Source organism: Mus musculus, chromosome 16 (assembly GCF_000001635.26).
Source record: "Mus musculus strain C57BL/6J chromosome 16, GRCm38.p6 C57BL/6J".
Classification (NCBI taxonomy): domain Eukaryota; kingdom Metazoa; phylum Chordata; class Mammalia; order Rodentia; family Muridae; genus Mus; species Mus musculus.
In genome coordinates, this window is record NC_000082.6 from 44,401,575 (window position 1) to 44,428,998 (window position 27,424).

The window sequence follows — 27,424 nt, forward strand, 5'->3', positions numbered from 1 at the left end:
ATTTAAAAAGAGGACCATCTGGACTTACAGACAGAAATGCTTGGCCTGTTTCCATACTCTCTTACAAACTCACCTGTTCCATAAAAGTAGCATCTATGCTTTAATTTTTTAACCCCAGCTCCTAGCTCATCTCTCTGTACTTAGCTCAGTGGGTTGAAGGCTGGCCTAAAGTACCAGAGGTCTTGGGTTCAATTCCTGGCACTGCTTGACGTGGAAGTGTAAATCCTAGCCAGTCCAGAGGTAAAAACTGGAGGATTAGGATTTTGGGCTCATTCTCAGCCTTAGCCAGCCACCACCTTGAGACCCACTGGGTTACATTAGACCCTGGGTCAAAACAACCAAAGAAATGTCAGCTGTCTATGTTGATAGCAAGCTGCATGAATATCTTGCTCTCCATTTCCTCTGCGATCTCTGTCTTTGACGGACAATCGGATACAGCAGAATGGAAAGCAGTTTGGCTTTAAGCCCCGAGTCCACCACTTGGAGGTGCTTTGCCAAGGACCACCCCAATCGGGTATGGGGGCTCCTGGGATGAGGATCGTCAAAGGCTAGGTGGGTAAGGATTCGGCGGCGACAAACAGAAACAAGCTCAGAGGCAGTTTGAATCTGAGTGTATTTTGCAGCTCTCAAACAAGGGTTTTTATGCATAAAGAAACAGGTATTACAATTCTAAAAAATATATTCAATGAAGCAGTCAGGTAGAACAGATATTATAATCATTTGGCACAATAAAATACAAAAATCATCTAAGGCTAGTGACAAATTTCCAAGAACAAGGTAATAAAATTTTTATGGTCAGTTACTGTTTAACAACCTGATTTTCTGTAAATCTTCAAAGCATAAATTTAAACTGTTTTAATTTTTTTAAGGCTTTCTTAAACATATACCAAAGCCTACTTCCGATGACACATGGTGCAGCCATGTAAAATTTTATTGTTGGAAAAGTTTTTAATCTATCAACACTATCTTATACATGATTTATAAATTGAAGTGCTGGTTTTCCCGGTGATGAGGTCATGGTTAGTGACTCCATCTCAAGGGATGGTTTCTAACCCATTGTTCTCGCTTAAGATCGTAGCCGAGGCTATCAAGAACATCTCATAAGTAAAAAAGATAAAACAGATAAGTAGCCAAGAGAACTAGGGCTCAACAATTTTTCTCTGGCCAAGAGTTCTACAACTGGCTCCAGGAGGCCTCCTTCTTTTGAGGTCTACTGCCTCAGTCTGTGGAACTTGTCACACAGTTCCTACTGGGGTTGTGTAGCAGTGCTTGACCTTGAAGGAAAAAAAAATATACCTGTTAGAGTCTCACTTCTTTACTTACTATTTATTTTTATTTTACATGTGTGAATATTTGCCTGCAAGTATGTCTGCACCACATACGTACAGTGCCTGTGGAACGGGAGTTACAGGAAGTTGTTAGTTGCTGTGTGGGTACTGGGAATCAAAAAACAAAAACAAACAAACAAACAAAAAAACCCAGTCCTCCAGAAGAGCAGCCAGTGTTCTCACCTGCCAAGCTGTCAGCTCCTTTTAGCCCATTTAAATGAGTGACTTGGGAAATTAAATTGGGAAAGCTATGGAGAAGGATTCCATAGGTTGCCAATGAGAGAGGAGAGGTGCCCTGGCCACAAGAAAGAGCTCAGGTATACTTAGAGAATGGTTCTCCAGAGCCTCCCTGGGCAGAGCTGAGTCTTTGGCCCATCCAGGTACCTTCTTTCCATCCAAATGGGTGCATCCTATGGAATTCTGTCTGTGGCCCAGCTAATTGACTTGGCCCAGCCTTTTGCTATCATTTATAATACTCTTGGGCTTTTGTCTCTAGTCTTTCAGCTTCGTCTCAGACTTACTAGGTACTTCGGGGTGCGCTTGGCTGTTTCTTCCCTGTTCTTCTGAAAGTCCCTCAGGCTAGTCTCTTGCGTGATTGACACCGTGGGTTCTAAGCAAGCCCATGGTTGGACATGAACTGAACGTGGTCTTAGTCCTGAAATCTTCTCTTTTCTCAGTTCTCATTCCTCATTAGTTTTCTCTGAAGCCAGTATTTTAACTTATTAAAATATTTAATAATAAGTTGATTTTACTTTGAGAGAAATTACCAAACTCAAAGAGGGTTACTCTTAAGTAGCATTGTGGCTCTTCAACCTAACCTATCAAATATTAGTTGGCGTTATGACTGCAGTATACCAACATTCATGCTGGCGTCTTGTTTATCCTTTCTTGTTAATATGTCGTAAGAGAAACAGACTTAGAAAGGAAATGGAAACAGAAATGAACTCACAGAGAAGGCCTGATCAAATAAAATCTGTTCTAGGAAAGTTTGAATAGAGACCATTTACCTTTAAAGCATAAACAAGAAGTTTTAGTTGCTCTGGAAATGAAAAAAAAATTAACTAAAATCTTGTGAGATTTTAAACTAAAACAAATGGTCTTTAATATCTATACACGAAGCTTCACAAGACACCACAGCTGACTCATATACCGACGGGGAAGAGTCGTATCTGGGCGATGACTTAGATTTGGACGACATGGACGAAAGCTCGCATTCATCTCAAGAGTACGTTCAGGCTCCTGCACGTAAGCGCGATTCGCTCTCTCTCAGTAACTGTCACTGTTTTTAAAGGCAAGTTGCTCGGACCAGTTAAATTGCTGTTTATAGATCGAGGAAACGGGAGATCTGCAAGACGTGGACTCGGGTACAGAAAGTAAGCCGCCCTCAGGGGTTCTACATTCTGTTTCTGAGGACCACATCAAGAAGTCTTGTATTTGATCTGGGGATAAAGTGATCCAGGGATCGTGCCTCGGCTTAGTTAGGAGTTCTCCACGTCCCCTGTTGGAAGTGTGGCCAGCACGCGCCTCACGCTCCTCCCATCCGCACATCCTGGGCTCCTCCTCCCGAGTTTAGCAGCATGGGACAAGGGCTCAGGCCAGTGGTTGTCCTTAACTTCGGGCACGGCGCTGCATGGCCTTCCTCCCTTTGTGAAATATGATTTCAGGGTCCGATGCGTACTCCTCTTAGCTCACGTGTTTCATGTTTTAGCTTCCCAGGAACCTCCTGTTGAAGTTAAGGAAGAACCAGAAGCCGACGTAAAGAAGGTGCTCTCCGAGACCTTCTATTACGATTACCCGGAGCTTGTTTCCATACCATATGTGTCTTCGGAAGAGAGGATCCCACTTTATTTTCTCACCCTCAAGTATCCATTGCAGCTATACATTTATAACGCGGGAGGGTTTTGTTTCCTAGGTCAGGGGTCGGCCAACTATAGCCCCTGGAGCAAATGTGGCCTCCAGCCTGTTTGTGTAAATAAAGTTTTATTGCAGCACAGACACATCCCATTACATTCTGTCTATAGCTGCTTAAATAGTTGCGATTGAGACTTTTTTTTTTTTGTCTAGAAAGCCTAAGGCAGTGGTTCTGAGCCTTCCTAAATGTGTCAACCCTGTAATACAGTTGTTCCTCATGTTGTGGTGACACCCAACCACAAAGTTATTTTTTGTCACTTCATAACTGTAATTTTGTTGCTGCCATGAATCATGTAAATATATCTGTTATGTGACACACCCCCTCCCCCGCCCCTGACACACACATGCAAGGTCTCCCACTTGTGGCTGAGAACCGCTGACCTAAGTATCTACTTCTTGCCTTACAAGTTTACCAACTTAGGAAATTGTAAGAAATGTGGTGGAGGGTGTCGATCCTAATTTAAATTAAGCTTTTGTTCGGTGCCACCATAGGAAGAAATGATTCTTTGGGGATCCTCTTTTCACAGATGGACCAGGCTATATAGTTCATTGAGATGTGGTTTTTCGCAGGAGTCTGCAAAGCTTCTTACTGACATTTTCTTCAGTGTCCCAGGCTGGCCTTCCTTTGCCAAGTCCTGTCTAGTGACATCATTGCTTTCCTTTCTCGAGGCACTGATGGTACCATTGTCAAGGCTGATACTTTCCCATCATGCACCGGAAGAGTTAGCTGAGGTGACTCTGAGAAAGAGGTCACACTGCAGCAAGTTTTGATTGGTTTGTGAAGACAGGCAACCGTAGGGCTGACCCAGGAGAGCACTTGTGTTTGCTGTCCGTATGTTAGGTCTGTGAGAGGGTAATTAAAGTACTGCCGTCTGTGAATAGTGGCTGTTGTCAGCCCGCACTGCAACTGGCCTCTTTCGAAAGGTATAGTTTGGAGATAAGGGTGCATGCTTTCTGAATACAGCTTTGAACTCCGTTTCAAGCCTATGTGTGACTAAACTAAATTGCCCCAAATTACTTTCTAATCTGAAATTTTCTCTTCTTAACTTTTCTGTCTTTCGGACATAAGAAATTTTCTTACAAATAAGTGGATCCTCCAAAATCATAGTCCCTCCCCACCCCCCCCCAAACAAAGTCTCAAGAAATAGATTCAACCTTAAACCTTGATGATCAACAGGTTCTTGGAAAGATCTGTCCACTGAAGCAGCACTGAGATGCTAAAAGTTTTCATAGGTTGCTCTCATTTACATTGTTATTTTATGTCTTGTGTTTTTAAATTTGAGCTGAACTGTACCAATAAGATCTTATGTAACCTACATCTTTAAACTTCTATTTTGAATTAATGCAATTTTACTCTATGACATAAATACACATACATACATACATACATACATACATATGCACACTTACATATATATACACACATACATACACACATACATACATACACACATACATATATACATACATACATATATTTGCTTATACAGAAATGTAGTAAAAAAAAGCATTGGAAAATCTATATATTTTATGTGTCCTATATTAGTGGATTTAAATAATCTGTTTATATTAATTAAGTTTTAATTTGAACTTAATACAGTAGCCATGTTATAAAATTTTGTATTAGATTCCTACAAATGTCAGATTTTCTTTACATTTGCTTTTTACATGTATTATGTATGCAAGTGTGTACGTGTGTGTTCCCACATGTGCCAGGGCATGTCAGAGAACAGCTTTCAGGAGTCTGCCCTTTTTATCCAGTAAGTTAGTTCTAGGCATGAAACCCAGGTCGTTAGTCTTGGCAGCAAGTGCCTTTACCCAGTGAACCAGCAGCTGCCGCATCATCCCAGAATTTTAAATGTCTTTCATCTTCAAGGAAGAGGCCTAGAAAATATTTTTAGAGGGTGGATCAGTGAGTTAAAAACACTTGGCACATAAGCCTGATGACCTGAATTGTATCCCTGGGGCCCAAGATGGAAGAAGAGAAATCACACACACACACACACACACACACACACACACACACACACACGCAACACATGCATGCATACACACATACATACACCCCATATAAACAATAATAAAAATGATTTTTACTATGATTTCAGCAAACTTGACTGGCAGCTATGAAGGTGAAGACCCGGACTTTGTCCCATGTGGTATGGTTCTGTTTTCAGGATACAGAGGAAAATGATCCCCATTTAGAAAGGCTACCTCTATCTATCTGCTTATCCCCAAATCTCAGAATTTCTTTCCAAATATTCAAGTAGAAAACTTAAGTCTCTGTATGAAGATTTTCACTTACTTTAAAAATAAAACTATGTCTGTGACCTATAAAAAAATTCGGATTTTCAGGGTAAAGTTCAGCTTTGTTGATTTCAGATGGTTAATTAAATAGAGTATTGGTTTTAAAAATAGGCTCAGTTGTTTTAGTCAGGCATCCGATCCCTATTGGATGTTCTGTCTTACTGTTCTCCTTATCAGCCTTGCTCCAGCCATTCTTTTGGTTATGACTGCAGAAAGCGAGCCAACCTACAGCTTCTGGACAGCAACACTTTATTGTACGTGGCTGGGAACCAGATGGTCCTGCTGGATTTTAAAGACAAGACACAAATTTACCTGCAGAGTAGCAGTGGCCAAGGGATTGGTGCCATTGGGGTATGCCAACATTTAGTGACCCGGGGGCGGGGAACCCCTGTTTCTGTCTTTCTCAGTTTTCACAGTGGCAGTTAGAGACCAGTGGTATGCAGGGTGTGGTAGGGGCACATGAGATGCACAGTTATCTCTATTCTATGCCCTTTTCTTTCTCTTTCTTTAAAGTGTTTTTTATTTCTTTTTCACGAAGCCCAAGCTGGCTTTAAAGTCAGTACAGAGGCCAGGCTGGCTTTAAACCTGGGATCCTCCCGCCTTAGCTTCTTGAACAGAGGGGAAATTATGTATGTATGAATGTATGTATGTATGTATGTATGTATCTCTGTATCTCTGTATATATGTATGTATGTATGCATGCATGCATCTCTCTCTCTGTATCTATGTATTTATGTATCTATCTATGCATGTATATATGTATGTATGTATGTATGTATGTATGTATGTATCTATCTATCTATCTATCTATCTATCTATCTATCTATCTATCATCTATCCATTCATCCATTCATCTATCTATCTCACTACTCTGTACATAAATCATGATTACAGCTGTGCATCAGTGTAGTTATAAAGACTGATAATGTAGGAAATCCAAGGCTGTAAGATTAGTTGTTGAATTAGTATCTTAAAGTCAGGTTAAACAAATGCACCGACGACCCAGGAGAATATCTGTCTTAAGTGATCTTAACCTATATTATTAACTAGGCTGTGAGGTCCAGTTTCAGTCTTTTAGAAAGAAAGAGATATTTTCCAAAGGATGTGTCACCACAGGATAGAAGGCAGCTTCAGCAGGAGGTCAGCCTGTCAGCTCCTCTCATGGGATGGTGCTCACAAAAACCCTTGACAGATGCTGTTCCACAGTTCTGGATTTCCAACTCTTCAGGACAGCTAGGCAAATAAATTCTGTCTGTCATAAGTAACCCAGTCTTTCAGGGAGAAAATGAATGGAAACACACATTTTGTGAATGTTTCTACCATTTAGAGCGACTTACACTGTAAGTACGACTGGCATTCTGTCCTACTTAGCTGTTCTTACATAACCATCCAGGCCAGCAGAGGCATAGCACTTGTTAAAAATGTAAATGTGAATTAAGAAACACTAGGTTTAGGGCTTAAGATCTGTGTTTGGATGAACCTATGAAGCAATTCTGACACACACCAAAGAGTAAAGCCTTCATTATCACTACAAATTTAATACTCATAAGATTAAAGCTAAGCCTTAATTTTTAAAAATTTCTTTTAATTTTTAGTTCAAATCATACCCATCATTAAGTATTTATCATATGCACATTTTTAAAAAATTTAGATTGAAGTGCAGTGTAGTAGCCAATTACACAGTAACAGTCACTACTGCATGGATAAGAATATCTAAGTGAAATTTTCCATTGAATATTTTAGTGAGACTCTGTTTTTCTAGGTCCATCCAAAGAAAACTTACTTCGCAGTTGCCGAAAAAGGAAGTTTCCCAAAGATTATCATCTACGAGTACCCTTCTCTGAAGCCCTACAGGATCTTGAGAGGTAAGTCCATCGAGATGTCTGGAGTAGGCCATGTTCAAGGCTAACATCCTGAAGGTGACCAAGATTACAGAATTAACCAAGATTCAGCAGAGGAACAAAAGTAAGATGTAGAAAGGAAATTTATTTCATGAACTTGGCTTACAGTTGCCTAGGTTAGGAAGTTTAAAACTGTGGGTCGCCCCACAGGCTGGAGATTGCAAAGAAAGGGTCCGTGGGCATTCTCCAGGCAGCGTTATCTCTTTAGGGAATCTTCAGTTTTAATTCTAAGACCTTGCAGCTGATTGGATAAAGCCTGCCTAGACTCTCAAGGATACAATCCTTAAAGATCAGAACTATCAGTCATGTTGGCCAATACTTCACAAAAACTTCCCTGCTGTTTAGTTTGAATAACTGGGTGTTAGAAACTAGTGAGGGTGAGGGTGGTGGGTAACATTAGCCATCTCCATTGTCTTACAGTTCTGCTGTCTGGGTAACTGATTTGGGGAGTCCAGTTTTTTTTTCCCCTCTGGGAAATTTTCAGTGACAAATTTAAAGTTGCAGACCTTGTCTGCTCTCTGAGTGTGGCTCCCTTTCTTCCACAAGATGGAATACATGCAGCATGTTCTTCTGTGGGAAAACGCAATTTTGATTTCTAATCGTATAAGCTATTTTAAAGCCAAGAGTGATGAAAGATTTTTAGGATTACTCTTTTGGGAGATTTTTCTATCTATGCTCTGTTGGAAGATTTACGTATGTATGCCATGTACGCACACCCCTGCCCATGTAATATGTGTGAGGGGCGCTTGCCTGTGCATGGTATTTGTGGAGGCCAGGGCTTGATGTCGAGCATTCCTTCTATGGCTCTCCACCTTATTATATGATGTAGAGCCTTTCACTACAGCTGGCGCTTGCCATTTTAGCTACTCTGGTTGGCCAAGAAGCCCTTGGGATTGGCCTGTCTCTGTGCCTCCTCCCACCCTATACCATTAGCACAACACCTGAACCTCAGTGCTTGTACACTGGCTGTGTTACCTGTTGGACAGACTGTCTCCCCAGCCCTCTCTTAGATTCTTGGCATTTTAACATTAACACAGATCACTCTCCTCCTCTTCCTCCTCCTCTTCCTCCTCTTCTTTCTCCTTCCTCTCCCCCTCCCCCCTCCCCCTCCCCCGCCACCATTTTCCCTCTCTGTTGTCCTTTTGGGACATAAGATTTGCAGCATTGGCTGGGCTTGATCTTCTTTTCCAACACCTCCAGTGCTGGTGTGACAGGTGTGTCCCGCTGGGCTGAGCTTCTAGCCTGTTTATCAGCCTCCCATTCATCCTTACAGATGGGGCAGAAAAAGCCTATGCTTATGTGGACTTTAACAACGAGGGGAACTTGCTGGCCTCTGTTGGCTGTCATCCTGATTACACAATAACCATCTGGGGCTGGAAGGAAGAGCAGCCCATACTGAGAACGAAAGCGTTTTCTCAGGACGTCTTTAAGGTCACTTTCAATCCTGATAATGATGAGCAATTAACTACCTCAGGATCCGGCCACATCAAGTAAGTCTGGTACCCAACAAAGAAACTAGCAGATATTTTAAGGGACATTTCTAAAAGGACCAAAGATATAAAGATAATTTTTACTATCATTAAATTGAATTTTTTTTTCAAAATTAGGGAGATTTCAGAAAGTTTTTAAAAATACTTATTCTTATTTTATGTTTATGAATGTTTTGTCTGTATGCATACATGTGTAATACAAGCACGTTGTATCTGTGGAAGACGAAGAGGACTTTGAAACTCCTGGAACTGGGGTTACAGATGGCTGTAAGGTGCCGTGTGTGTGTGTGTGTGTGTGTGTGTGTGTGCTGGGACCCAAACCCAGATCTTCTAGAAAGAGCAGAGAGTGCTGCTAACTGCTGAGCCACCTCTCCAGCTCTGCATGGGTTGTTTTTCAAGTTAACCAGCAGTTCGCCTTCTCATAGTCTCCACTGAAAGTAGTTCTCATAGCATCTCAGTAACTCACTGTTGGCATTTACAAAGCCATGGTCAGCTTTCAGACCACGGTGGAGTTTCTTATGTTTCTTAAGTCTTAACCGTGGCACGAGAATCCTCACAACCACTCCTGATGATCCTTGTCTACTCCTGACCCTCTGTTACCTTTCTTACTTGTTACTTGTATGTAACATCAGTTACTTTCAATCCAATTGAAAATTTCACTTATGGCTGGTAACTGCTGCAGCAGACAGCATAACTCAAAATCCAGGTCTCACAAAGACAGTGGACCCCCCCACCCCAGTGTTGAATCTGTGCTACCTAACAGGGATTAGTAGACACTATGTGTCAAGATGAACCGATTGAAATTACTTCACATGCACATATCCGCATATCCACGGCTGATGGACATAAAAAGACACCGCACTGATCAGCATCTCTGACCTCTTTCTCTCTTGTTTGCAGGTTCTGGGAGATGGCTTTTACATTCACTGGTCTCAAGCTGCAAGGATCACTGGGGCGATTTGGCAAAACATCTACCAGTGACATAGAGGGCTATGCAGAGCTTCCCGACGGGAAGGTGAGCGAGCACGCCTGCGGTTCTTCAGTCACCCGGACTGTGAGCAGATGGAAGCAGGCCTACTTGAAGTCAACCATGTGTTCAAGGACTGTCCATGAGAACAGCTACTGTAATTCTGAGTGTCCTGAACACCTCATTTTCCTTTTACAGACTATCAGTTGAAAGGAAAACATTTCCCTAAAGTTTTCATAATTCATATGTATAAACCATTTTCTGGTTTTGCTCCTCCATTAACACAGTGACATGTTGGTGATGTCATGAAGTTATAATGATTGATCTTTCCCTTTTGTGTCATGATGTTCCAAGGGACTCACATAGGCACGGCTTCAATCATGCTTGCGCCTTGATTCGGTGTCAGGATGTCATGGGAAGATGAGGACATTTCCTAGCTGTATGTCAACACTGTAGAATAATTTGTCAGTTGATTTACTGACATTATTAGTCCACTTTTCTCTTGCTCTTACAGATTTTATGTTTGTTTGCTTCTTTGTTTTTTTTTTTTTTTTTTTTGCCTAAAATGATGGTGAACTGGGATCCGTTCCCCTGTGCTATCTTACTGGGTCTCCTATTAGATAGAATAAGCTATACTGTGTTACTTGTTATCACGTCTCTTATAAGAAAATTCCAGCACACAAATATCACTTTAAGAAACCAAATTATCTGGGCATTAAAGTGATGGCATAGTTTCAATTGAAAGTATGGTGTATAGGAGAAAATAAAAAGAAGTCTGGGCTAACCAGTCTAGCAGAATTAGCGAGCATCGGGTCCAGTGAGGGACTCTTGACAAAATCACAACAGTAATAATAAGGCTGTGAAGGAAGATGCTGATGTTCACCTCTGGCCTCCACGGAAGAACTAAGTTCTAATGTTTTCCAGCACGGTGGGTGTCTGGTTCACAACCGTGTCTTGAATATGTAGTGAGGAACTGGAGAGAGGCGTTCAAAGCTTCCCAGCACAAACATGATGGATGGAGATGCTAACAACCCTGATTATCCATCATACATCGTATACATGTATCAACTTATCACACTGCACCTCATACATGTGCACAATTAGTATTCATCAGTGAAAACACTTGTATAAAAAAAATCAAGTTGAAGACTCTGCTAAAGTCAGCTGAGGCCCAATAGCAGGTCACATAGGCAAGCAAGGTTAAGACTGAGCGAAAATCATCAGTTCTTGCCGATGAGAAGGACAGAGTTTCCCACTGTAGATCAGTCCACACTGAGGAAGGTCTGTGGAAATAAGACTTTCTTAGTCAAAGATGCCCAGGGATTTCAGAAAGAAGAAGTATGCTTGCCAGCTTCTTTGGTCTCCTGCTTCTGAGACAGTGTAGTCAGAGCAGGGAGTTTTGAGTAACAACACTGAATCCAGCATCTTGGCTCCTCTGGGGAACTTGGGGGTACTTAACTTGGGTTATTTAACGGTTGGTTTTCTTTGAGTGAGAACAAAGCTGGAGTTAGGGAAAACAGAGCACCTGCAGGCACAACTGCACATGGTGTTGCTGAGTGGAGTGCCTAGCCCACATGGCTTTGGGCGTTAAATACCAATGTATGTTAAGTATTCAGGCATACACCATAAATATTACTTATTATAGCACTCATTAAGGACCATAAGAGCCAGTGTTTGATGGCATACACTTTGGAAACTGTTGAATTAGACATTAATTTGGGGGCAGTCCCAAATACTTTCCTTGTTTGAAACTTGAGCTGTAATCTGCTCAACTTAGTAGTGGTCTTACAATTTAGCAGACAGCTCTATATGTAGAAATGAAATCTCATCTTTGGAAGATTTTAATGCCCAGTTTTGATCCAGTCATTCAACTCCCGAGTCCCACCCTTAAGAGATGTATGGAAAAAAAAAAAAAGAAAGAAATCTACTACCAGCATTCATAAGGAAATTACCACTAACACACTGCCCAGTTGTGGGGTGTTAGGCAGCATTGTGCTAAAAGTATATTTGGAGGTTGTATCTGTGGCGGTGGGTTTTTATTTCCCCATTTTCTTTCCTTCTATACCCAAGCTATGATTTTCACAGTCAAGAAAAAAGAATCTAGAAGCTAACTCTCATATGTTTGGGGTATTTAATCTTTATGCACATTTCTTTCTTCCCACCTGCCAGGTTCTCTCAGGGTCAGAATGGGGCAACCTGCTGCTTTGGGAAGGCAGCCTCATCAAGGTGGAACTCTGTCGGACTGGCATGAAGTCTTGTCACAGCGGTTCCATTAACCAGATAATGCTGGATGAGGGAGAAGTGATCACCGCCGGTTCGGATGGCAGCGTTAGGGTAAGGCCACACCGCTCCATCTAAGGCTTGCGGATCACCTAGGTGGTTTTGTCTTATACGGTGTTTTTAAGGGGGGCTATGGTTACTTATTTTCAAGATCAGTTTATTTTAAATGACGCTTCTCATGCGGTGAATATTTGCATTCTTGTCAAAATTAATGGAAATATTCTGAAGGGAGTTCTTTTTCTGGTGCTTCAGGTATTGGCATAGGAACTTTAGAAAATGAAAACCCATATTAGCACCAGATAAACAGTGGGCGCACATCCTATCACAGTGCCTGTGGCTGGGCATTTTCTAAAGATTGAAAATTGCAAACTTAGCCTGGAACTCACTATTCAAACCAGGCTGGCCTTGAACTCTCAGAGATTTACCTGCCTCGGCCTCCTGAGGTCTGGGATTAAAGGTGTGAATCACCACCAGGGTGGTGGTGGAAATGGTATCTCTCCCAGATGTGTGGGTGGGGCTTGCTATGTGCCACCACCCTTTTCCCCAAACCTTGTGCTGGGGAGCTCAGAGATTTCACTGTGCACTGGAACACTGCTTCAGAGGCTAAGTCTCCTGAGTTGCTGTTCTTCTCTATGTTTCCCATTTACCCTGTATGGCACCTTCTATGTACACTAGAGAACCCACAGTCTTCTGATTTGCCTTACAGTCTTCCTGGTTCATGGTCTGGGGCCTTCTGGCTATTAAATTCCTCAAGACCAATTTGTGCTATCTGAATATTCTTCATATGTATATGTACACATTTATCTTCTTTCTTTCTTTCTTTCTTTTTTAACATCTAGACTGCAGTTTCTCCTCTCTCTTCTCCCAACCCCTCCTCTTCCCCATCCACTCCTCTGTTTCTCTTCAGAAAGAGGCCTCCCACGGATACCAGCCAAACATGACCTATCAAGTTGAAGTAAGACTACTCATGTCCATATTCTTGAATGTATGGGCATCCACTGGAGAATGGCCAACTTACCAGAGGCTATACTCTTAATGAAAATTGTCTGTCTGTCTCCCAGAAGATTACAATTGCCAATAGCTCCATGACTTGGGGTTGAATTATGCACCCAACTCCCATCTGGATCTTGGGATTTGGTCTGGCCTGGGCTTACATGGGTGTTGTACCTGTTGCCATAACTGCTTGTGTGTTCATACGTGCAGCTGCACCTCCACCCAGAAGATATTTCCTCATAGTCCACAGCACTCCAAGCTCTTACTCTCTTTCTGCCTCATCTTCTGCAATGGTTCCTGAAACTTTTGGGGAAGCCGGGATACAGGTATATGTTCCATTTAGGGCTGAGCACTGTACAGTCTCTTACTCTCTGTACCTTGGCCAGCTATAGGTCACAAAAAATAAATAGAAGCTTGTCAGATGAGGGTTGAGAGATGCGCTGGTCTATGAGTGAGTGTAAGAAGAAGTCAATGGGAGTCTGTTTAATATAATACTGTTTCCATTTATCTGCATACTAGTAGGCTCTATCTTAGAGCCTATATAACCTGTCCAGTCATAGATTCTTAGTCAGGGAATGGGGTCATTGTATGGGTTTCATCTTGTTGAGTGGGTCTTAAGCCCAATCTGAAAGTGATTGGTTACCCCTATGATGTTTGCACTACTTCTACACCAATGAACATGTCTTTCCAGGCCAGTCATTTCTATAGCTGTCAGGTTTCATAGCTGAAATATGATCGATGATCACTTTTCTCCTCCAGTAGCATGGATAGTACTTCTCTTATATTTTTGGTTGTGAGCCTACCCTTTAACGGCTGAGCCATCTCTCCAGACCTGGATAGTACTTCTCAACACTATGAAAGCTAAATGATGGGGATGAAGCTTCCAGGTCTTCACCAATGTGATTTTGCCATGTTCTGTGACGAAAGTATGTGGTACCATCAGCAACAGGGTCTCACTGTCAAATTCTGGAGTTTAATCAAGAGCAATGGCAATGACCTGTCATGTGGGAGGGTCTATGGGACCTCACAGGCCAATAACTCCAAAGGAAGTGACTCATACCTGACACCTTGTATTTGTTAGCTTCTGGTGTCTAGTAAGGGCACAGTTGTTGTGTTATAAAATAACTTTCTTGTTAATTTTGTAAGATATGGGATTTTGAGACAATCGACACTGCTGACGTTATAGATGATACTGGATTGTTGGAGATAGAACCTATTAATGAACTTCACATAGACAAGAGTGTCAACCTCTTCTCAATGATCAAGATGAATGAAGTTGGAAATAATTTTTGGCTGGCTCAGGTATGCTGCACTCTTCTGTTTGGGCTTTCTAACTGTACCAGGACATAAAATGAAAATAGAAATACAATTGATTGTTTGCACCAGAATATCCCATGTTACAGCCTTAAGGGATTGCTTGGCTTATTATATGTTTCTAGTATTAAATATATAGAAGATATTCTTAATATATTTCACTGACACCTATATATAAACACTAGGTGGTGTTGCTGGCCCTCATTTTAACCAAATCATAGAATGAATAGTTTTAATTAGATGAACATTAAAAATGATAAAAACATTACTGGTTGTTTGTTTTAGGATGCCAATGGAGCCATATGGAAGCTTGACCTTAGCTTTTCAAATATTGTAAGTGCCCGTTTTTCTTATTTTCTCCTAACTGCTATAGGAAAAATTCTTTGATAGTCTTTAAAAGCTGGTTTATCTTTCTTTTGTTTCCATCAAGTTAAAAACAGAACTATGTCATTATACATTAAACATTTCCTAAACACAGGGAGTCTTCATTTCTATTACCTAAGGCGGTCCTTTCAGCTGCTCTCCTGAGCAGGCAGGAAGGGGCACCTGATGGGATCCATGTAAAATCGGTCATTAACTTCAGAGCCAGGACTCCATCTGGTTTTCCTAGTTCCCCACTCCCGAGCTCTTTTTAATCTATTATACTTTCCTGTTTGAGTAAGAGGATTTTATTTATTGTCTCTAAGGTTGACTTTAATTATATATGATGCTGTCTTTGAGATCTGATGTGCTGTCTGTTCTCAGACCCAGGATCCAGAATGCCTCTTCTCTTTCCACTCTGGACCGATTGCAGCCTTGGCTGTTTCTCCTCTCACTTATCTCATGGCCACAACTGCTATGGACTGTAAGTATAAACTTATGTGTGTGTGCATGTGTCTGTGTGTGTTATGTTGTGCATGCACTCAATGTTTATGTATATGTAAATGTGTTCTGGGGTGTGTGTGTTGGGTTTTGCATGTATGCATATCCATGTATATGTCCATGTATTCTGGTGTGTGTTGTGTTGTGCATCCATGCATGCTCATGTATGTGTACGGTGTTCTGATGTATATGTGTGTATAATATCAGGAATCTTTCTCCACTGCTTTGCAACCTATTTTTTGAGAAGGGTCTCTCACTGAGACTTGAGTTCACCAAATGGTTAGACCAGAGAGCCAGGCAGCTCCAGGGATCCTCTGTCTCTGCCTTCTGTGTCACCATACATGGCTTTTTCGTGGATGCTGGGGACTCACACTCAACTCCTCATGTTTGTGTGACAGGCACATCACTGTCTGATGAGCCATCTCTCTAGTCTTGTTAAGTGGGAACTCTCAGTAAAAAATATATCTGGCCATGTCTCTATGCAAACTGAAAACATGTGGCTATTAGAGGTGCTTGAACGTTCTTCCAAAAAAAGAGACCCGTGGAATAGAAGAAGCAAGCAGGAAGTGCGCAGCCTGCAGCAGACAAGGTTGGAGATTAGAAGGAAGACCTAATTGTAAATTATTTAGGAAAGCGCTGTTCATTTTGTTAGCAGCACTCGTGCCTTTTGTCCTCACCACCGCTTTCTCCCCTCAACTTACAGGTATTTCTAACCTTGTAGACAGCAAAGGAATGTGTTCTGTCAGGCGGCCACAATTCGTGCCTCTCATCAAACTGGCAAAGGGCCCTTGAGATCAGGGGAAGGAGGCTCTCAGGGAGGAGAGAGAGCCCAGAGTATGGAAGTGGAGTGTGGAAGCAGAAAGAGGAATCATCGGAACAGTTAGATACAGTGGGAATGGAGCCAGGAGAGAGAGGCAGGCAGGCAGTGTTTGTGCAGGGGCAGGCTCAACTAAAACCTAGCGTGCATGAAAACGCCGCAAGGAAATCGGTTACCATGCATGCTGATCTAAGAATAAATAAAGACAAATTTAGCCTATCAATTGATCTGAGTTATTGAATTTTCTCCTATAAAAAGTGAGCTGAGATTTTTTTTTAAAAAGAAGTAATACATTTATAATCTGCTGCTTTTAAACCTTTTTTCTTCTTCTTTTCTGCAGGCTCTGTTCGTGTCTATGATTTTTCTAGTAAAAACCCTTTGGTCCATATGAAATTTAAACAAGGAGGCACATCCCTCATTTGGGCACCCCGATCAGTAAGTTTGTTGTTTTAATCAGAAACACTGGAAAATATGCTGAATCTGTGATATCTTGTAGAGATGTAGTTATTTTCTGGCTCAGAATTTTAGAAGTATAAATATTTCAAGTTGTTTATTTTACCTAAAAGATTGCAGAAATCACTTCATGCGGTGAAAATCTGGTTTTGTGTTACCCGTGGCATAGCTCTGTCTTGCGAAATCACTATGCAGTCGAATTTGAGGCATCTTCTGGCCTTGCATGATTATAAAACACCATGGGACTATTTTGGGAGTGATTGATTTTTTTTAACAGCAAGAATAAGGGGATGAGATCACAGGGAACATTGTTCAGGGATGACACTGGCCTGGTTTCCCATTGTTTGGATAAAGACTACCTTCAATGTACCGTGGTACCGTGTAAGGTATCCTGCATGCTGGTGTCCACCAGTGTCTACCTCCAGTTCGTATGGTAGCATTTCTTCTCCATTCTATTCAATTCTTGTTCACCTTCTTGTACATCGTTCTTGACCAAGCATCCTTCAGATCTTAGCTCCAACCATCTTTGCCTTAGGGGAGTCCTCAAGCTAACCTAGCTTCTTTGCTGTGTGTTTCCTTCCTATAGACCTATGTTAATCATATTTTATACTTATCTACATGTTAACAGGTGACACTCAGTCTACTTGTGTTCATCCAGAACTGCTGGTGGCAGGTGCCTCCTACATGGGAGGCAGGCTTGCTATCATGTTTGCTTGTTGGAAGCTTGAGTTGTCGTAGATTACCCTACTTGTGGTCATAATAGGTAAATGTTCTGGAACTGATGGAGACTGCTATAACACTGAACCAAGAGTAGAAAAGACCGGCCAACGCTAAGTTACCCGGGTCAAGGCAAGATGTGGAGTGACTTTTGTGTGTGTTTCAACTACTTAACTAAATGCAGGTCCCGGGTGTTTGATTGTTTACCCAGGTAAGCGTTTCTGCATCACAGATTGTAGTAGGATTCCAAGACGGCGTTGTCCGAGTTCTTGAACTTTTTGACCCAAAAGGACTTACAGTTTATGCAGGACGGAAGAAAATCCCAGATGCTGAGTTACATTTGAAATATGTCTTCAAACCCCATACTGATGAAGTTACAGCTTTAGCTTATGAACGTGATGGGGATATCTTAGCCACTGGGGTAAGTGTGAGAGTCCCTCTCATTTCCTATTGAAACTCTACACTTAGCTTCCCTCTTATCTGCACCTACTCTACCGTGCCCTACTTACCACAATTAACCTACATTTTTTCTTATTTCTTTCAGTGCAGTCTATGTATGGTATTTAAGAACTGTTTTATAAGTTAAGTTTTAATGCTTATTTTAAATGAACAGAAAATTTCAGATGGAAATCATGCTGGATGAATTCCTTATAACCATTAGTTTATAATATACATGTGTTTATAATATACATGTGTTCTTAAGGAGGGCTGCCATAGGTAAGGTTCATAAAGTTCAGTGGGAGAGCTCTTGCCTAGCATGTAGACAGCTCCGCTTTGATCTCTGGCACCCTCTAAATGCAAACCAAAACAAAAGCCTGCCTCAGATAAAGGAAATAACTCTATATTCTATAGGAAGTAAGAGGTGAACAGATGTATTGTGGAATTATTTTAGAAATTATATATACAGAAATACGTATGTATAGACACATTTATGGTAGTCACATTTCTAGACTATGAACAGAAATGGTTGGGAAGATGAATCAAACATTTGAAACCATATATATATATATATATATATATATATATGCACACATATATTTCAGATTAATCTACAATACGTGACTGTTGAGTCTATAAATATAAATTAGATAGGCTCTATGGTATTAAACAGAATGCTGTATGACCTTATTGTCATAGTAATATGTATTGGGTGGGCGTGTCCCTTTTTCTTCTAGAGTGAAGACAAGACTGTCTTCTTTTTTGATGTGGAGAAAGAATACAAGCCGATTGGTTTTTTTAACACTCCTGGGCCCATTTGCCAGTTGATGTGGTCTCCAGCCAGTCATGTAAGTCATTAGCATTTATCCTCAAGATTAAATCGCAGTGTCTTGTGGTTATAGGGGTTCCCCCTTTTTGGGCTACATTTTCTTCATTGCTATTTGGCAAAAATCCATTCTAGAGTTGCCCCGACTACTTTGCCTAATTTGTCACTAGTGTAACCAAAGACTGCAGGAGACAATCGTCCGTCAAGGAAGATCATTAACTCCCTCAAATATAGTGATTTCAATGAGCTCCACACATCCCTTGGGTGCCTCTTATCAGTGCCTTCTCTCACACAAGATGGCCACCTTGAAACCTCAAAGCTTCATGCCTCCCTATCCTGCCTTCAGCATCGGTTTCCAGAGAGACGGGGTTAGGATGCATTGTCAGGAATGACCTAGTTGAGCAGACATTCACACCACAGATTTTCCTCGGTGCTTTTAGCCTAGAACACTTTGCTCTTTGGGCTAACAGATTTCACAATCACGTATTTGGCTATGGAAATAAGTCATAGTTTGTTTATTTATTTATTTATTTGGTGTTTTTTTTTGTTTGTTTTGTTTTGTTTGGCTTGGGTTTCTCTGTACAGCCCTGGCTCCTTGGAACTCATTCTGTAGACCAGGCTGGCCTTGAACTCAGAAATCCGCCTGCCTCTGCTTCCCAAGTGCTGGGATTAAAGGCATGCACCACCACTCCCCAGCCAAGTCATGGTATCTTTAAAGGAAACAAATGAAAAATCTAATTTTAGTCTTCAGGTTAGTAATGAATAATTACATGAGAGTAATTAATACTAGTGACACAATAATCATTTGTGACTAGGCCTGTGGGGTAGCACCTTTAAAAAATGATTGCGATATTCTCACTGGCTTTGAACTTGTAAAAAAAAATGCCTACATGTAAGTGATATACATAATCTTCCTTCTTTCCTTTCTTTTTTTCCTTTTTTAGCCTGAAAAAACTTTATTGATCATCTGTGAGAATGGCTACATTCTTGAAAGTCTATGCCCAACCATTAAGGACGTAGATGACCAGAATGTTATCACGTTTGCAATCCCGAACGTGTTCCTCCGATGCTTCCATTTCACGAGTGTCAAATCTAAGATTTTGGTATGAGATCTTCTTGAACCATTACCTCCTGTCCTTTCGTCCACTTGGAGATGCAATATCCTCTAAGAGATTCTTGGGAGATTACAAGCAAAATAAAGCAGATCCTGGCCAGCAGGAGCTTATACACTGGTGGTAAGAAGGTGGCTAACTAGCAGGAGACAGTGGTGGAGAGGGAACTACAATCCAGGTACAAAGAGAGGAGCCTCAGGGAGTGTGAAGGGGGTGACGTTGCTGATGGAGGCATGAGGGGGGGATGAAAAATGGCGACCTGGAATTGACGATTTATACTCAGAAGATGGGAAGATGTCTGAGAGAATGAGAGGAAGAGAGAGAAAAGCTCTAGGGCTGCCACTATTTAGACAGTTGTCAGCGTTTTCACGACGAAGAATGGCTGGTTGAAATGGCAGCATGCAGTTTGTAGGAGATGCGGCAGAGATGCATGCAGATAGCGAAGGTCTCTTTAGAAACCGGCCAAGCCAGGTCAGTTTGAGCCACTGCGATCTTTTGTGAACAGAGGATGGTGTGAAGAGATCATACAAGTCGGGAGGGTAGTTCTCAGGGGTGAATAGGAAGTTGGGGAACTCTACGTTGGACAGATGGTGATATCGAGTACCTACACCACAGGGTTATGGAAGCCAGAAACAAGCTTCTCATTGGCTATTTTAAACCACGTGGTTCCTAGGTCGATGGTGGCAGGCTCTGTGGGAAAAATCAAAACTTCCCTTCTCTTGAAGGAAAGAGAAGTTCAAACGATTTCAATGAAATGGGTATCAAGGAGATTAAATGGAAATCATAAAGATTTGAATTTTAATGATAAAAATTGTATTCCCAAAGGGTAATTTATGTAAATATAGGAACTGTGGGGTTTCTAGAACCCATCTTCTTTCCACAATCTTTGTCATGCTCACACACAAAATAACACACTTTTAAAAATGTCTATTTATTATCTTTCTTTTTTTTTTTAAAGAGATTTTTAGAAGTACAAAGGAGAGAACAACAGAAGATGTTGAAGGAGAAGGAAAAGTTAGAAAGGAGGATGAAGCTAGCAGAAGAGAGGGAAGCCTTTGGAGAAGAGGAAATACCAGAGGAGGAGACCAGTGAGGAAGGGGAAGAGGAGGAGCCGCCGCTGCCTGAGATCTTCATGCCACCAACACCCTCCCCTATCCTGTGTGGCTTTTACTCGGAGCCAGGGAAGTTCTGGGTGTCGTTGGTAAGTAACAATCCCTTCTCCAGTCCAGGTTACGGTTGCTGTTTTTCTCACCCCGTTCATCCATACGCATACATTGAGAATTTAATTTTAGACTAGTCATGTAGCTGTAAGTTTTAGATGGTCATTTTTTTAAAAATACATCATCTTAACATCTCTTTTAAATTTGTCTGGCTTTTGTATCTGTTGTCATTCAAGGCCTAACTCACCTGTACAGAAAGACCAAAGAGGGGACAAACCAAGAGTAGAGGGTCAGAGGTCCTAGGAGTCCTGTTCTCCCGAGTCTGGTTTTTGTTTGTTTGTTTGTTTTTTAACTTTGAAAACAATAGTATTTGTGGCAGAACTGTACAGTAACAATCTGCTTACATCCAGGCTGTGTGGTCTATGGGGGTCTAGGAATCTATATATTTTCCTTATTCTACCCAGTCAAAATCTGGACTTAGCAAATAAGGAAGAAGAGCAAATAGACCTTACAAAGACTGATACAAGAAAGAGGGAGCTTCACAACGTGTGTGGAGGGTTATATGTCTTCCACTTGTATATCATATAGTCTTCTCACAAAACATTCTCTCAATATATTACAAAGTAAGATTTTCATTATAGATGTTACAGTTTTTGCTTCTGAATGTGTGCACGTGTTCTCTCTCTCTCTCTCTCTCTCTCTCTCTCTCTCTCTCTCTCTCACACACACACACACACACACGCAGACACTCATGCCTTCCCCAAGTAACTGGCTTAAAATTATATGGAAAGATTATTACTACCAATTCATACTTGGTCCTAGTCTCTTGAAACCATGGTGTGGAGCTCTTAAGTGACATCTTCAATGAAGTGGAACTAAGGTATGTTCTCTGATACACTGTGTCCATGGCCCATGCTCTTAGGCACTAAGCCCCACCATGAAGTAAAGCACAGATCACAAAGGGACTCCTCTTCTTGCTTTAGCAGCCATATGCCTACTCTAGAAAAGCCAGCTTCATTCTGAAGTCATAACTCCAGGGCTTGAAATCAGGACTCACACTGGTGGTCAGTTCTCCCACCAGTTAAGTATTTACTTTGCAAGTTATTAGTTGAACAAATTCTTCCCACAAGCATTTTGCAACTTTCCCGTCTCTCCAGACACTCACATTTTGTTCACAGAGGGAAGTCAGAAGGAATCTCCCAATCTTTTCTCAGCTCTGGCTCTGCTAGATCTCTGCTTTGCCTGTTGTTATAACGGGTGGATGTTGCTTAGCAACTCGCCCAGGGCAGTGTTCCAGAAAGCCTCTTAGGTCTATTCCTTCTCCTTCACACCCTCCCTGTGATTTTGCTCCTGAAACACCCTACTTAATGTATATCATCAATTCCTGTCTTTTAGAATTCAATTCTTTCCATCAGCATATGAAGTTTCTGGAATTTCTGACAATCCCCCCCAACATAACACACACACACACACACACACACACACACACACACACACACACACACAGCATCTCCAGTTGAGGTTTGATCTTCACCGCTCCATTTCTTCAGTGATTATCACACTGCCAGCCTTAGTGATTGTTTTGCTGTGGATTTGGCCTGTTGACCCTTCCCCCTCCTTCTTGAGGCTTCCAATACATCATCATGACCACATGGTTGTTTCGTGGTGCTGGGTCTTGAACCCAGGGTCTCATGCATGCTAGGCATCCACTCTATCACCAAACTGCATCCTTACCTCCTCTTGGCCTCCAGAATGTTACACACACACACACACACATACACACACACACACACACACACACACACACACACACACTCTCTCTCTCTCTCTCTCTCTCTCTCTCCAAGCTCCTTTTGATGGTATCTTTTTTTTTTTTTAAATAAGTTGTAAAATATACATTGTAATTCAGAGGACCTCAAAGTTTGATCTAGCCCCTCCCCACTTTCTTAACTAAGCTAATTTTCTCTAACAACTTTAAATATTGTTTATCTACCCACATGTGTCAAGTATTTATCTCTTACTGAATTCCCTCTTCAACATCACACCTGTACATTTTCTTTGCCAACTATAGTTAGCATTTCAAAATGATCATGCCCCACCAAATCCTGTTTCTAATGCTGAGAATGAGACCCAGGACTTCATACATTCTAAGCAGATGATCTCTCACTGAGCTATATCCACAGATCCCAGACCATGACTTTTAAACTACATTTAAAGCAAGCAAACCTGGCATATTTTCATCGCAATAATGGAGTCAATTGTTCATTCACTTATAAGACCAAACTCCAAGAGTTACCAAGGATTCTTCCATGTTCTTGACCTTTTCATAATTTTAGCAAAAGTATGTCTTCATAAACAACCAGCACATGGCAGAATTAGGATTTATTTCAATCCTGTAGGATAACCTTTGTCTTTAGCAAAAACATTATGTCCATTTACATTTAATATAATTACTGACATATTTTAGCTTATATCTCCCACCTTACTAATTATTTCTATTTGTTATGTCAGTTCTCTAATTCTTTTTTTTTAACTTTACTTATCCAGTGGAAGCTTGGGCAGATTGTCCTGCTCTGTATGGTTATTATTTATACCTTCTTTTGCTATTCTAAAGGATCACAATATACATTTGACTTACAGTTTTACATAAATCTATTATTTGACTAATTACAGAGGAAAAGAATCTTAGAAAGCTTTAACGTCAGATGTAACAGAGATAACCTTACTTTGTTTTGTATTTTTATCTATTAGTCTATGTCTGTCTGTCTGCCTGTCTGTCTGTCTAAGTGTCTGTCTGTCTATCCATCCATCCATCTATCCATCCATCCATCCATCCATCCATCCATCCATCCATCCATCCATCCACTACCTATCTTCCATTGTATTCATGATGTGTGCATGGATGTAGCTCTACATGTACCACAGTGCTGATGGAGATGAGAGGACAACTTTTGGGAGTCAGTTCTGTCCTTTTACTTTGTTGCGACAGCATCTCTCTTGTTTTTACCATTCTCTTGGACTCCAGACTAGGTGACCTCAGTTGACTCTCTTGTGTCTTCCTCCCTGTATAAGTTCTGGGATTGCAGATGTGAGCTATCACAACTGTCTTTTTGTGCCTTCTGGGGATTGGACTCCAGCCAAAGATCATTAGGCTTGTACAGCCAGTGCTTCCATCCATTAAGGCATCTTGCAGGCTTATGTCTTATATTTATATATGTTTAAATTCCCAGAAAATAATTTGTTATTGTTTTCAATTGCCAATACTACTTTATTTTTTCTTCTTGTTATAATTCATGTCTATATCTTTTGTTTGAAAAAAGTAGTTTTAACATATTTTTTAAGAATAGGTTTGCTAATGATAAATTCTCTCCCTCCCTCCCTTCCTCCCTGTGTCTTAAAGTCTCTTTGCCTCCCCCCAGAAAACAAAGCTTTAATGAAACATTTTTCAAAATCATCGTTGCCTTCCACTCAGCTAGTACCCTACCACTTGTCTGTCTGTCTCTTTTTATGCATCTATGTAAAAATACTGGAACCCCAATTTTAAAAATGTGGCAAAATATATAAATTCACGGCCTTAACCATTTTAAATATACAGTTAAATGATAACAAATATATTTGCAATGTCACACAATAATTACTGCCACCCATCTCTATGACCTCTTTATACCTGTAACATAGAAAATCTTTTGTTGAAAATAAAAATCTTCAATTCAATATATTCTTATCATAGGTTTCCCCTCCTCATTTCCTCCCAGATACTCTCTACCTCCCGACTCTCTCGACTCAATACCTTCTTTCTCTCTCTCTCTCTTAAGAAAACAGTCAAATTAAACAAATAAACAAGAATTAAAAACCAACAAAATACCAAAAAAGCACAAGAAATGAGTGTGCATACACACACACACACACACATTCATAAAACCTATAAAAACACAAAATTAGAAATCATAGTATACAAGGAAAATACCAGGAAGGCTAAAACATGCCTAAACATCGAAATATGAAATGAAGTCTCTAATAATACCCTTGGGCTCGTCTTATGTTGGTCATCTCCTGCTGGGCATGCAGACTGCCCTTAAGTATGGGTTGTATACCAAGTGGGACTCCATTGGAGAAATGAATTTTTCCTTTGCCCGTGGGTGTCATTTGGACATAGCTTCTTGATTAGTAGTCGAGCTTGGTGTAACACAGATATTTAATTCTCACCAGCCAAGAGTCCCCCACTCTCCTATTCCTCCAACCGCAGACAGCCGTCAGTCTACTCCCTGACTCTTTGACTTTTGCTTCTTCCTCATGTCATGGTCTTTGCAGCCAGAACATCATAATGTTCTCCAGGTTCATTCATTCCACAGAGTATGTCAGAATATCTTCCCTTCTCAAAGCTTGATACTATTGGATTGTAAGTATTTAGCCACATTTTTGCTTAACCATTCAACCGCTGGCAAACACATAGATCATGTCTACCCTTTGGCTGATGGGAATAACGCTTTGTACACATGGGGTTTTAAATATCTCTTTGAGACTCTGCTTCTGATTATGTCAGCTATGTGTATAGAAGGAGAATGACTGGACCATATGATAATTCTACTCTATTTATTTCAGAGCTATCCAGTTTTCCACAGCGGGCATACCATTTCACATGAACACCAAGAACACAAAAGGGTTATAATTTCTCCATATTCTTACGTAGACTGGCTGGATTTTATTTTTGACTGTAGTCATCCCAAGGGGTGTGAACATGGCTCCCTCCTGAAGCTCTGGACCTGCATTTCCTCAGTGACTGGTGGTGCAGACTGTCTGTTCCTGTGGTCCTTGGACATTTGTATTGTTTCATTAAAGAACAATCTATTCAAGTCTTTCCCTATGTTGGTTAGGGTTAGGGTTTAGGGAGGGGTTGTTATTAGATTTTAATTCTCATTTGTATTTAGTTTCTGTAAAACCATTCTATTCAATTTTTTATCTCGTTTTTTATAAATATTTTGTTTTTATGTATGTAATTTATACACATACGTGCGGGTGTGTGCAAGAGTATATGCCCATGAGTGTAAGTTCTGGAGGAGGCCAGAAGGGGGATTCATTTCTCCCGGAAATGGATTTATAACATTGTTTTGAACCAATCAACCGACTTGGGTGTTGTGAATGAAACTTAAGTTCTTTGGAAAAGTAAGAAGCCCCTACCTCAGCTGCTAAGCCATCTCTCCGGACCCTAAGAGGTTAATTCCTACCATTCTATCTTCAATTCTGGTATTTCCACTTTTCTATTATTTACTTGTTAATATATTCCAACAGGCTTCTAAAGTTTTCCCCAGGGCCTCCAACCGCCTTTAACATGTTAATCAGAGTTGTTCTGACATACATCTTAAGAACTCTCCTATTGATAAGGCTTGTCATTCAGTCTCATTGATCTGTCTTTTCTTCTGGTTATTTTTCCCTATCAAATCTTGTCCTCCTGGTGTGCCTACTTATTATTTTTTTATTGAGCCCTAGACATTTTATGTGAAAAACTCGAGAGTTACCCCGATTCTTGGTGTGTTACTATTACCTCCTTAAGATTTCTCTTTGCTTCTAGAAAACAGGTAGCAAACATAAACCACTTTAATCCAGTCAGTAATGAGATATGGTTTGCAATCGGGCTTTACTTCCTGAGAAGGCCATTGTACTTCCGGTTTACTCACACGGCTAGAATACATCATGGCTTCTCTTTTAAAAATTTAAGGATGTTCTCTGCTAACTTTATGTATTTATATAATGCGTTTTGATCATATCCATTCACCACTACCTCCCTGAAATGCTCCCATTGTCCCCTACTCAATTTTCCTTTCAACATCATATCCTTTTCTTAGTATTGTTATTACTAGAACTGTAAGTCTAGTTAGTGCTGCCCCTGTGCACACAGATGTGGGGACAGCCACTGGGACATGGGCAACATGCCACCCACCAAGTCCACAGAGGAGAGTCACCCTCCCTCAGCAGCCTGAATTTGCTAGTAGCTCCTCTGCTGAGGGTGAGGCCTCAGGGGCCCCTCCTCCACCCACGATGGAAGTTTGACTGGCTTGGTCTTGTGCAGATTTTGTGTAGGAAACCTGACCCCAGTTGCTCTGAGCTGATATGCACAACAGCCATGCCTCATCCACGAGTTAGCATTTCTTGGCTCTCCACGAGTTAGCATTTCTTGGCTCTCCTTCCGATCTGCCACCTGTCACACACTCTCTGCCCCCTCTTCCACAGTGTTCCCAGAGCCTTGGATAGGGTGGAGAAGGCCGATGTAGATGAACACACATAACTATTTGAGCATATTAACTAGCCACTGCCCACTGTAAGAAGAACTTCTCTGACCAAGTACAAAAGTAACTCAAGTCTCTGGGTATTCACAAATATCTATAAAGCAGTCTGACAACTTGAGCATGTAGCAAAATAACATCACTTTTCTCCCCACACCATCCCTATCATCTCCTCTGCAATGGTACTCTAGGGTTTTAATAGAGTCCAGCGGAAAATCTAAGTATAATGTCCTCTTCCTCCCCTTTGGGATGGAGAGAGTTGGCCCTG

At 41.1% G+C, this 27,424-nt stretch overlaps 1 protein-coding gene across 13 annotated transcripts in view; it reads left to right on the forward strand.

Annotated features, from left to right (window-relative positions):
- The window catches only part of Cfap44 (cilia and flagella associated protein 44), an 87,953-nt gene that overhangs the window by 6,833 nt on the left and 53,696 nt on the right, over positions 1-27,424 (forward strand). For 9 of the 13 annotated variants that reach the window (XR_003951775.1, XR_003951774.1, XR_003951772.1 and 6 more), the window contains 15 exons: positions 2,448-2,573; positions 3,037-3,190; positions 5,735-5,897; positions 7,309-7,411; positions 8,721-8,937; positions 9,838-9,952; positions 12,074-12,238; positions 14,324-14,479; positions 14,777-14,824; positions 15,236-15,335; positions 16,510-16,604; positions 17,551-17,760; positions 18,515-18,625; positions 19,548-19,706; positions 20,674-20,916. Coding sequence is in view for 6 of the 13 variants with exons in the window: in XM_011245864.3 (XP_011244166.1) it covers positions 2,448-2,573; positions 3,037-3,190; positions 5,735-5,897; positions 7,309-7,411; positions 8,721-8,937; positions 9,838-9,952; positions 12,074-12,238; positions 14,324-14,479; positions 14,777-14,824; positions 15,236-15,335; positions 16,510-16,604; positions 17,551-17,760; positions 18,515-18,625; positions 19,548-19,706; positions 20,674-20,916 (2,165 nt within the window). In the remaining 7 variants the exon portion in view is untranslated. Of the gene's footprint in view, positions 1-2,447; positions 2,574-3,036; positions 5,399-5,723; positions 5,898-7,308; positions 7,412-8,720; positions 8,938-9,837; positions 9,953-12,073; positions 12,239-13,218; positions 13,504-14,323; positions 14,480-14,776; positions 14,825-15,235; positions 15,336-16,509; positions 16,605-17,550; positions 17,761-18,514; positions 18,626-19,547; positions 19,707-20,673; positions 20,917-27,424 lie in introns of those variants that run through there. The other 4 variants (XM_006521963.3, XM_030249037.1, XM_006521964.3 and 1 more) reach the window with 4 other exon arrangements.